The sequence below is a fragment of the Hipposideros armiger genome, unplaced genomic scaffold (genome assembly GCF_001890085.2).
Source record: "Hipposideros armiger isolate ML-2016 unplaced genomic scaffold, ASM189008v1 scaffold_85, whole genome shotgun sequence".
NCBI lineage: Eukaryota > Metazoa > Chordata > Mammalia > Chiroptera > Hipposideridae > Hipposideros > Hipposideros armiger.
Genome location: NW_017731435.1, coordinates 561923 through 574138, shown reverse-complemented (window position 1 = coordinate 574138; position 12216 = coordinate 561923). Strand labels below are relative to the sequence as shown.

The window sequence follows — 12216 nt, the reverse complement described above, 5'->3', positions numbered from 1 at the left end:
GACTTTATTTTCTTTGTTTCTTTTCTTCAGCTCCTAGAATTTGACAAGGAGCTGTCTGTCTTTAAGGACAGGCTGTATGAACCTGACATCACGTTCCCTCCCAGGTAAGCTGCTTGCGGGACGGGCAGGGACTGTTGTGTCGGCGGGGCCGGTGCCCGTGCTAACCTCTTCTGCCCTTTCTGCGGCCTGAAGAAAGCAGACAGCACAGAGCAGCGGTGGTTCTGTCTTCTTTTTACAAGAAAAGATACTTTGTCCAACGTGCAGAAAAGCACCTTCTCAGATTTGCTTTCTGGGCCCACAGAGGCGGCTCTGTGTCCTGGGTCTTCCTGGGACTCTCAGGACCACAGTGCGGGGTCTGGGTGCGTTTTCGGTTCTGTTTGTGTCTTTCTCAGGAACATCAGCTTTCTCTGTGCTTTGCCCTGACGTTGATAAAACCAGGAAATCCACGGCAGTAACCGTCTCTCCCCTCTGCTGTGCCAGGGGGAGGGGTGCAGCCCCCCACACAGGCCCAGGGCCTCGAGGGCCCTGCATTCAACAGAGAGGGGCGAGTGACAGGAGAGGCCTGTGGGGCCGGGCCACCTGGAGGCCCTGCTGGGCGTTCCGGGGAGGGCGCGCTGGGGACACGGACGTCCATCCCGGGACCCTCCCGGCGCTCCTGCCTTTTCAGTCCCAAGGAGAGATTCTCATCACTCGGGTGGAGACGGGCCTGGGCGTGTTGGCGACATTAGAGCAGGTGGGGCTCAGGCGGGGGCCTGAGAATGGGGCTCATTTTGTGCTGGGCCTGGTGGTCATCACTGCACAGCGGTGAAAAGGAACAGCCCTGTACTGAGAACCTCACGGCCTTGCACGCTCCGTGAGGGTGACCCCTTGGTTCTGTGACACATTTCTGTGGTCGGACATGGGCCCCCCACTGCCCGCTCGTCCACCCCCCACTGCCCAGAGGCTGTGTCTCGTCGCCCTGTGCCACCTCAGTGTTTGTCAGGCCGTGTCTGTGCTCCCCACACTGCCAGGCTACCAGCACTTTCTAGAAGGCCGTGAGGATGCGCTTGTGAAGCGTGGGCCACCTCGGCTGTCACACAGGACCTCGCTGTGTTGGAGGGTCACAGTTGTGAGGACCTGTGGGCATCGCCGTGAGGGCAGAGTCAGCAAAAGCCTCTGCCCTGACTCCCGCCTTCCCAACCATCTGTGGGTTTTGCCCTTGTCATTCAAGTGGTGAACATGTTGCAAACTGGCCGAGTCATCCGGCCCCTGTCCTGGCAGAGGTGACCCTTCAGGTGCTCACTGAGGCCTCCCCACAGCATCGCAGAGCGAGACAGTGTCCCCGAGGGCAGCCGGGGGTGGGGTGTCTTGGTGCAGAGGGCGGGAGCGTCGCCCCACCGTGCGCTCCCTGGCTGCAAGCCTTGGTGAGCTGCGCACCGGGACAGTCCCCAGACACGTTTCATTAGCAGACGGGTCTCGTAATGAGAGTGACCGGAGGGCTTTCTCCAGCAAAGCCATTTGTTACTGTTCTCCACGGACTAATAGAACGTCACTCCTAATGGGGTCTAACTTCATGCTGTCTGTCATTTTGCTAGAAAAGGTGCTAATATCTCAGACATTTATAGAGCCTTCGACTCTTGTTCTTCTCACCTGCAGCCACCGCCGAGTGAGTGTAGCACCTGCACAAGGGACAGCTGTGAAGATGGCCGGGTGGCGGGCAAGACTCAGAGCGTGCCCCTGGGCCAGGCTGAGGGGAGAGCAGGGAGGCCGTTGGACAGACCCAGGCTGCCCCGCCCCCGAGGCCCTTCCAGGCCCCACCCCCTCCACCAGGATGGGCCTCTGAGGCCACAGGGTGTTCCCCTGTGCTCCCCACGTAAAGACGGGTGCTCAGTGACTGGCGGGCAGCGTGGTGTTGGTGCGGCTCTGCGCACTCTGGGTTCTCCGTGAAACCACCAGCTTTGAGCTGGTGCAGGACTTACCGTAACGTTGGCTGTGTGACATGAACATCGGTGACAAAAAGCTTTCCTCACACTGTGTTGTCAGGCTCCCAGCCCCCGGAGCCCAGGGCCCACAGAGGGACAGGTGGCCCTGCCCACCCTCCCCAGCCGCTCTGGCCCAGCGTCCACTCGCAGCTCCTGCCTCAGGACCCAGATGTGGGCCATTCAGAGCCGATGGCCGGAGCCCGCCATCTAGGGCAACACAGTCAGTGATTTGCAACAGCCAACCCTCTGTCTTCTTATGCATCCTAGCCAAGTGGGAATGTCTAATTATAGTTTAGTTTTGAGAGTTATTGTCACTCACTTTCAAATAAAGAGACTAAGGTATGAAGCTAAGGTGGTTTGGCTGCCTTCCCACCAGCCCGCACAGCACGGGGCGGGGAGCGTGGTGGGCTTCAGGCCCAGACCCTGCCCACGGCACGCCCCTCCAGAGCCTCCTTCCCTGAAGCCAGAGAACTCCTGATCCCCAAGGAGTCACCCCACATCAGAGACGGGCACCCCTTTCCGCCATCACACTGGACTGCCAGCCACGGGGGCCGACGTTCCCTGGGCTGGTCACCACCTCATTCCCGCAGCCTCCGGTGCTGACCAGGGGGTTGTTTTCAGCATCTGTTTATGATGAAGATGACAGCTGTCTGTCATGTCACAGCAATCGGGCTCCCTTCAAAATATAGCAAAGTATTTGTGGAAATGACTGAATCTTCCTGCTTACAATAAGAGAAACCATGTCCCGCCACCAAAGTGGCTGGCGCTGACCGTCACTTTGGGGACGAATACCAAAGAACAGTGGCTCTCGCCATTTGGTCCCAGGACCCCTTTACACTCCTGGAATAACGGGAGAACCCAAAGGGCTTTTCTCTGTGGGTTATGTCTATTGATAGTTACCATGATGTTAAAATATTTATTCATTCACTTTTAAATGGCACCATTACATGTTAACATAAATAACATTTTTATGAAAAAATAACTATTTCCCAATCAAAAATAATTTGCAAGAAGAGTGGCATGGTTTTGCTTTTAAAAGAACTTTCTTAAAATTCTGCTCAATGGATGGCGGGCGGAATCTCGTATCTGCCTCACGTCCGGCCTGGAAAGGGGCCCCAGCAACCTCGTCAGACCGCATGAGCGCCTTGGGGCAGGACGTCTCCGAGTGTTCCCCTGCGTGAGGACCTGGGACCGTGCCAGGGCCTGGGCGCCCTTTCCTGTGGGGGAGACTTCTGCCCACATGCATGATTGGTGACATCGCGCTGATCCTTCAGAAACCCGAAGTCGCCCAGCTGTGCAGCTGTCCCCGGCGTGGCACATGTCCCTCACAGCGTCACGTGGCACCTCCCTCAGGACCACTGAGCTCGGCAGAGGACTGTTTGAGGTGGGAAGCTATCAGGCTCATGGGGGAATACAATGTCCCCAAAATTCTCATGTTTGCCTGAAAGCTTGAAGTGCATCCTTGGGAACAAGTCCCGTTGCTGTTTTCCCTGGACAGGCAGCATCCTCGTCCCTTCTTGAGGAAACGCCTGTCACACACCCGCGTCTGAGCGGCCACACGTGTCTGCATTTCTAGTGAAAACGGTGTTCTCTGAAAACAAGGTGAAAGGGCGGGGCTGCAACGCCCAGCACGGCCACCCCGCTCGCCGTCCGGCAGAATGTGCCCCATGCACCTGTGTTCCCCACCGCGTCCCAAGTACCATGTCTGCCACGCTCCAGAGTCAGTCGTTGTGCTGCTCCACCCAAGCGTTCTGAAGGAGCGCCACCTGTCTGGCCACAGGCGACACGGAAGAACAGGACGCCCGCCAGAGCCGCGGATTCCCCCGAGGCCCCGCCCATCGGTGCCACCTCAACACGGTGACAGCCGTAGATAGCGTCTGAGTGTGATTATGAGCATAGTGTTTACCTTCTGGACCCCTGAACGGGTGTCGGGGACCCCGGCAGTCTACAAACCACACCAAAAACTAGCCCCACGCTGGAAATGACCAAAATGCCCCCAGTGGCAGGATGGGTTTTTGCTTCTGTCACACCACTGTGAGTGGCCGTGAATGAACCAGTGTGCACGACGGCAGCTGCTTGGCTGTGTTGGTGTGCAGGTCACCGAGGGCGAGACTGGCTGGCAGTGCTGGGGTCATGACCCTTGACCGTCCAGGCAGCGGCGGAAGGACCTGGGGCTGCTGGCCGTGGACCAGACTCTGCCTGCTGTGGGTCATACTGTAACTTGAAGTTGACCAAACGGACAGAAACATGTCAAGTCCTGGACCTACCCGTGAGAATTTCTCAAAGTGTTTAACACTTTCTGAGCGAGTCAGATGGGGAGGGTCACAGCCACACAGCCCAGAGGCGGGGTCACTCCCACGGGAGAGAGATGGTCTCCCTGAACAGATGTGTTACAGGGAAGGTCAAGTTCCAGCTTTTGAAAAAGTGGAACATACACAAGACAGGATGACCTGCACCTGAGTCTGGCCGGAGGGCGCTGTGTCATCATTGGATACGGGTATTTTTAAATTAAGATTAGGAGGTTTTTCTCAAACGTCTTTGTGGGCCACGATTTAAAATTCCATCTGTCGTAACATTTGCAAAACTATAACATTCATGCAGGAAGGATGAGCCGTCCTCTGTTCGCCAGGCCAGGTGCTCAGAGCAGGAGCGGGGACGGCCATCTGTCCGGCTATCCCTGAGCCCTGGGTGGACACGGCGCCCGCCGATGCTCAGGGACCAGAGCCTGCAGGCCCTCCTGCCCTAGCGGCTGGATGCTTTCCGCTGCGACGTTGTTGCACTTCACAGTTTCACTGTAGCCTCAGTTCCTGTTCAGTTCTTTTTCTTTGATTTTAGTTGTTTCTTTCCTAGCAATTTCATTTACCGCCGGTCTTTTCTAAACGAAGTGGCTGAGGCCCCCATTGTGCACGGAGCCCTCACGGCTCATGTGGACTGGGGACAGTCGCAGGTGACACACTGACCACCATGTGCACGTGCCCACACCATTTTTCTCTGTAACTCACTAAGTCGGCCTCTACGCCGGCTGCTGCTGAAGTCACTGTGTCTGCTGTCACTACGCAGGGCTGGGATCTGGAGACAGTCGCTCACTCACCAGGAGAGAACCCAGGGTCCTGTCTTCACACCCGCCCTGAGGGGCACAGGCAGCTCCCCCACTTCTCCGTCTGCACTTTCAGCGGATGTGGAGCTGTTCCTGGTGCGGCTGGTTCAGGAAGCGCCCCCCCACCCCCACCCCGCCTTTCCTCCTGAGACTGGCCGGCCTGGCGAGCACAGCAGGGCTTTGTGTTGTCAGCCGCAGCCTTGGTGACACCAGCCTGCTCAGATGGAGACCTGAGCCTTGTCAGCAGAGCCGGTCTGCCCACATCCTGAGGTGGAGGAGGGGGTGTGGCCTCCAGGACAGGTGGGCGATTGTTGCGTTATCACACGGCCCCCCTCATGGCGGTTCCTCCCTCACCCGCGGGCACCGGCGGGGCGGCTTGTCTTGCGTCCCACCCTGCGCAGGGTTTGCTTTCAGATAAGTCTGCGAGCACAGCAACCAGCATATTAATCAGTGTCAGCTCCCCAAGGAGCAGGTCCCAGACGTGCCTGGGCCACGCTGGCCCGTCCAGACCTGGCCCTGGAACCCCAGAAGTGGCTGGGGACCCCCAGGCTGTGGGGGTGAGGGTGTGGCCACCACTCCAGGCTCTTCTGTTCCTCATCACCAGAGCCACTGTCCCAGCTGTGAGGACTGGTCAGGCCCTGGCCATGGACAGAGTGGAGGCAGGCCTGGTTCTCTGGTGGCTCCGCGGTACGTGTGGGGACATCACCTACAGACTTATTTAAACATCGCCTTTTGTGTGCCATTGAGACCAGGACCCACAGGATTTACACTGAACCTCAGCGCTTAGACGTGCACCCCCTTTGGGGATGGACGGGCGTCACGGCGCAGCCTCAGATGGGACCCCAGACCTGCAGGCGTTCCCTGGGAGGAGAGTTTTCTGTAGCAGAAGCAATGTCATGGGTACAACCGAGTAGGAATCGTTTGTGAGGCAGGTGGATTCATCCCTGTGTCTGTCCGGGCTGCACCTCCGAGCTGTGCTTCCCAGCTGGGCCTCCCATACGGCTGAAGCCGCTCAGACCAGGCACAGCTGGGGCCAGGGAGCCCCGTGGTGCGACACCACCTCAGGGTCGCAGGGAATGCTCTGGGTGGGCAGGAGCACCTGACTCAGGCTGCCCGTCAGCGCTGGCTGCTGGGCCGCGAGTGGCAGACTTGCTCGTCGCCAGGACATCCTGGGTGGACGCCGATTTCCTCCTGGGTAAACTTGACCCTCGGCCGCTTCACAGCAAAGACCCTCCCATCCCCACGCGACCCTCAGAGACCAGCTGGTGGTGGGCTCAGCCTCTGGGCCCTCTGAGCTGTGGCCCCAGCCTTGCCGGCAGCCCTCACCAGGACTTCTGACCTCAGCTGGGGGGTGTTGCTCCTGAGTGACTCGGCATGTTGTCCTTTGTGGGTCCCGCTACAGGGAGCCCCACCTCAGTGCCTGCTCTGGGCCCCGGGTTAGGTGACGTGCGCCAGGCAGGGCAGGTCCTTTCTTNCCGCCCCCATGGCAGGACCCAAGGAACACCCCTCCTCCAGGGAAGGTCGGGTGGCCACCAGCGGGAAGGAGCAGCCCTGGGCTGCGCCACCTGATGGGTCTCGGCTCATTGGAGAGGTTCGCGAATGCCACCTCCTGGTCTCGGAGAAAACGTCCCGCAAACAAGGAAGGCGCCGCATTTCGTAGAAAACGGCGTCGTCGAGAAAAGGAGAGAGCCCTGTTTGGCAGAGACCTTCATTCATTCCACATTTATTTGCTGGGCGCCTGCGAGGTGCCAGGCGTGCCCTGGGAGAGGCACATGAACGTGCAGAAGGGGCTGGGTAACGAGCAGTAAGCAAATGAAAAGCGCGCCTGCAGGAGGGGAGAGCGACCGCCGATCCTTAGGGAGTGGGGTGGGGGTGGGGGGTCAGGGATGGTGTCCTTGGGAGGGCCGGCCAGGACGGCAGGCCACCAAGCCCTGGGCGGGTCAGAGTCCGGCCTGGCGGGGGGCGAGGGAGTGGGGGGGGGACAAGCCGGGTCTCAGGGGCTCGCACCTGGCAAAGGAGCTGGGGTTCTGTGCGCAACCGCACCGAATTCGCAGAGACCTCAACACTGAAGTGGAGGCTTGCGCCTGTGACGCCCCGGCCACTCTGGGCTGGGGTCTCGGGGCAGCCCCCTGCGCAGGGCCCTGCCTGCATCCACCCGCCAGTGAGCAGTTCTCAGCCTCTGGGAGCTGCAGGAGGCAACGACATTCGTCTTGGATTCGGGGTACCCAGGTGTAATCTTCGCGCTGGCGACCGAGGTGCTCAGAGATGAAAGGGATGAGGCCAGGTTACCAGGACCTGGAGCTGGAGGGGCCCCCAGCGCCGGAGCCCAGACCGGTGGGGGTGGGGTGGGTGCGCCTGCCGCTAGGGGGCCTCGGAGGAGACNGACCACGTGGTGGTCGAGGCACAAGGACAGCCTGGGTCTTGAGGCCACAGAGCAGAGGGACGAGGCGCCCTGGTGCCCATGACAGCAACAGCCCCAAGAGCCAATCACACTCTTGTCTTCCAGCTACGAGAGGAAAACTTAATAGAGAATAAGGTGGCACTCGCAGCAAATACCATATGGAATTAACCGACAAAAACAGGTTAGACTTTTGCAAGGAGAAACTAGACTGTTGAAGGCCATACAAGATGTCCCACAAGTAAGGGGACACACTGTGACACTGTGGGGACGCACCACACTGGGGACACACTGAATGCAGCTAAGGTTCTCCCCAAAGCAGGTCATTCCAGGTAAAGCCCGCGTTCCCTGTGACTTCAGTGCAAGCCTCATCCATGTGTCCATGGTGGGGTCAGCAGTTCCAATGGACGGGTAGGCCCACCGGGTGTGTCGCCAGGGCAGGTGAGGTGAGGTCCTGATGCCATTTTGTCCCTGTGCAGGTTTTCATTGTACTCTGTCCAAAAATAAAACCGAAGTTGAGCAGATGATCCTGTTTCTTTACAGGAATTATGAGTTTGCCTTTACATTCCAGAAAGTTCTGTATGTGTATCCTCTCCCAGGATAGCACTGGCCATCCTAATGGACATGAGAGGAACCCGCACAGCCCCCCCCGGGATGTGGAGGAGGCCCCAGAGGGGGGCGGGCAGCGGGCTGTGCTGACCGGCTGTGTCCTGTCTCCCCAGCTACCCGTACAGCGAGGACTCGAGCCAGGGAAAGCAGTACATGAACACGCGCTGCCCGGCCTGGTGCGACCGCATCCTCATGTCCCCGTCTGCCAAGGAGCTGATTCTGAGGGTAAGTGGCACCGGCCGTGCAGAGGGGACCCAGGGTGCCAGGGCCCGGTGGGGACGCCGCCGGGCTGGGAGCCGTTTTTGTGTTGACCCCAGGACGAGCCCTCACTTCGGGGATCACGGAGCCGGTGTCCAGGCCCCTGTGGTCATCCGGTGTCTGTGTGAATTCAAAACGTGCCTATACGGTCATCAGGGCTTCACGTCAGTGTAGGTTACTGTGTCCTTGAGCTGCAAGGGGTGGGTGTCTGGCTTCTCCCTTAAGCTGCAAACAGCCAGGTTCACACCTTCGCTCCGTAAGTCACAACGAACGGGCAGAGTGTGCCGTTGTTGGGAAGTGGTCTGGTTTCTTGNAGGACCCCTGAGTCCCCCCGCGTGGTTTGAGGGCGCCCCTGGGGGCCACCCCCGCCCGCGCCCTGGCGCCCTCGGCCCAGCGGGGAGCTTGTCTCCTGCCCGCTCCGCCCTCTCCGGGGACCGCGCAGCCGCCCTTGCCATCTCCGTTTTAAGGGTGAAGCCGTGTTGAAAATTGATTTAACTGTTGGAAATGGGATAATTAAACTGGTGGCTTCCATCTTCATCATCGTCATAATAAAGCTGGAGGACGGGGGTAGCCGCGCCGAAGCCTCCGGGGCGTCCAGCGCAAGGGGGCGTTAATTGAACGCGGATGGCCTTTGGGGAAGTCGCCGGGACATATTTCAGGGGTACGGGGATAATGACGCGGTTAATCATTTTTACAAGGTGTAGAATTACTGGCTCCTCTAGAAAGATCATTAAGGAAAACAATTGTTCACAGCAATTGAAAATAGAGTTTTAATTATTTAATACAGAAATTAAACTATTAGGAACAGGGCTGGATGAGGGAACTTAATAGAAATTTATATACAAGGCTCTGGGAACATTTTAGTTTTATTAACCCGCCTAATTTCTTACTCCAAATCGCCTTGGGAGGCTTTTTAGTGTGATGGCGTCAACCACTTGGAGAGGAGGGAGGCCCGGTGAGGGCGGGGCGGTCTCCCAGGGGAGCAGGGACTTTGCTGGGAGTCCCAGAGAGGGACCCGGGAGCCTGGAAAGCCTGTGCCAGGAGGTGTGAGCACCCGGCCAGGGCAGACGGAGGCGGCGGGGGGGCTGGCGAGGGGCAGGGAGTGTGACGGACCTCCGGCTGTGCCTGGGGGATGCTATTCCATGGGGATTAATGTTAAGTGTTGACACAGAGCCTGGACCTGGGGCAACCCACCTTACTGGTCACACAAATGTGACTCCGAGTGGGTACCAGAGCCCACATTAACCTGGGCTGGGGCGGCAGGGCCCCGGGTGTGCCATGGCCCCGGCACACTCCTCCCCAGTGACCGGCCCGTTGGGACAGGCCTACCCTCCGTGCTGTGGGCCTCTGCCCCGTTGCAGGTAAACTGGGATTCTGATTTTAACATCCTGAAATGGGAAGTCCTTTACCATGTGGAGTGACAATGCAAGGGACTTGATGACATGAAAGGCAGAGAAAAAAAGAAATTCATGAGCTGTGAGCACTTTATTTTCCAAATTTCCTGCAATAAACATTGTTAAAATGCTCATTTTCAAAATATGGAAGTCACTGTTTTCAAGACATAGATTAAGAAAGCAAGTTGAACTTTTAGAAAGGTGATTGATGAGCAAGACACTCACTGCCAGCCTGGGATGGAGGGCGGGGACACAGGGGCCTGGACCCATGAGGGCGTGGACATGGGACCCTGGCTGTGGGGACACCGCCTCCCTCACGTGGGGCAGGGCCAGGCAGGCCCCGGGTCAGGTGCGCATTTGCAGGGAGGGATGAACTCCGAGTGGCCAGCTCAAGGTCAGCGGCTGTCGAGAGCTCGGCCTGGACCAGAGCCAACTGCCCCGGCCTTGTCTTCCATGCCGCACACAAGGGGCACTTGGCGTTGGGGTCGGCTGCCGGTGTCCTTGGTGGGACAGGCTCAGTACCTGCAGGTCTGGCCGCCGTGTCTCAGGGCTGCCCACCGTCCGAATTACATTCCGTCTCCTATTACGGCCAATAAATTCCAAGTGATCTTTCTTCTCCGCATAGTTTTTAGGGTTACATAAATTTCAGCCACGTAATTTGTTCACGCTTGGCTCTGTTACAGCACGCCACTTCTGTTGTAGAAGTTAATTGATAATGTGATTTGTTATGTTGCCGGGACATAATTCAGAAAGTTGCTTTAGGGCCTCAGAGACACGGCGCAGCACTCTTTTCATATTTCTCACACAGTGCGGGGCGAGAAACACGGTGCTGCATCGATGAAGTATTTCCAGAAGCTTTTATTCTTGTTGTTTGGGTGGCTGCCAACGTCTTTCTAGAAGGAAGCTCCTATTTCCAAGGCTGCTCTGGTTTAAATTTATCCCTGGTCATTAGTTAGCTTTTTTTTCTTTAACTGGAACTATGTGAGTGTATTTGGAAAAAGGAAAAAAAAGNGAGACCAGCCCAGGGGTTGGGGTTCAGCCTCCAAGGGAGAAGCTGTCTGTGATGAGAGCCAGTTTGCATGTTAAAGGGTCACTGGGCTGCGGTGTGGAGGGCTGGACCCCCGTGAGGTTTCTGATAGAGGGTTCCCTCCCCTGACCTGTTCCCGGGCAGCCGGGCGCCCAGGGAGCCTTGGTCTGAGGAAAGCCGTCACAGCTGCTGCCAGCCGTAAGGCAGGTTTGCACCAGACCGGGTGTCCTGAGCTACAGGGTCCTATAAGAGAGAACAGTCCCTCTGACTTTGAAGGACCTGCCTGCTGTGTAAGGCAAGGTGAACCCCACATTCTTTACAACGTCCAAGGGGCTTCCGGCCCCCGCTAAGGCCACCCACTGTCCAGCCAGTGGGCTCGGCAGGACCGGGGAGGAATGGGCCCGGCGGTCTGGTCTGGGCTCAGGGTCTGTCTGCAGCTGCGAGGCCCACGAAGCCCATCCTGCCACAGGGGTGGGGTATGGGCACCCCTCTCCCAGTTCTGGTGGCCTGTGGCACCAGGATGTGGCTTGGTCTGCAGGGCCCAGAAAGTCACCTGTGTTTAACTGCTGCTGTTTCTGCAAAGGGCCCAGGAACGGCTGATCTAATGAGATGAATCTAAGGAGATCACCCCTGTTCCCAGCCAGAGGTCCCCCCCCCCGAGCCACGTGACTCTCTTTGTTTCTGTGAAGATGACCCTTGCCCCCGATTGTCCAGTGTGGCCGGGTGATGCTGTGCCCATGGAAGAAACAGAGTGCCCAGGAGCCCCTGCGTGTCACCAGTGTCCTGCTGCGAGGATGGAGCAGGGTGGCTGGGAAGCCAGCCCCGAGCTGGTGGAGGGGTGCTTGTTACTTAGCGTCCCAGCAAAGGCTGGCCTGACATGTGACCAGAGCCACGGAGGGGCTCTTTCCAAAGCTCGTAGGAGTGGAGGGTGTGTGCTTGGACAGCTCTGCTTGGTTGGGACAAGCATTTGGGTGACATCAGAGGGTTCCTCATGACTTCCTCCTGTCACTGCCTGATTAATCAAGCAGACAGGGAGCGTGTCCCACTGCAGCCCTGTGCTGGACATAGAGACTTGAGGGGCCCATGTAGCGGGGGGCCCAGTGAAGGGAAGGACACCAGTGGCTTACCCAGGTGCTGTGGATGAGTAGGGGACCAGGGGGACCCTGGGGCTCCCCAGGAGGTGACATGGAGCCTCTAGGAAGGTCCAGTTTGCTGGGGGCCAGTCCTTCCTGCTCCCAGGTGAAGATAGGAAACCCAGGAGAGGGGCTGCCCGGGGAGGCTGGCCCCTACCGCCCCCTCGGATCTCTGGGAACCCACCCTCCAGCCAGTGCCTTCCAGGCCTGGGACCCGGGGCAGCTCCATCACCCCAGAGGACCCAGGGGTCCTGAGGGAACAGTGGAGGGAGGCGGGGGCTGGGATCATCTCCAGCTGCCCAGGAGCCTGAGGCGAGGGCAGAGAGAGCGCCAGGTGGG

At 58.5% G+C, this 12216-nt stretch overlaps 1 protein-coding gene across 3 annotated transcripts in view; it reads left to right on the top strand.

Annotated features, from left to right (window-relative positions):
* The window catches only part of INPP5A (inositol polyphosphate-5-phosphatase A), a 179988-nt gene that overhangs the window by 155961 nt on the left and 11811 nt on the right, over window positions 1-12216 (top strand). For all 3 annotated transcript variants that reach the window (XM_019644118.1, XM_019644116.1, XM_019644117.1), the window contains 2 exons: window positions 31-104; window positions 8179-8290. In XM_019644118.1, the coding sequence (XP_019499663.1) occupies window positions 31-104; window positions 8179-8290 (186 nt within the window). The remainder of the gene's footprint in view (window positions 1-30; window positions 105-8178; window positions 8291-12216) is intronic.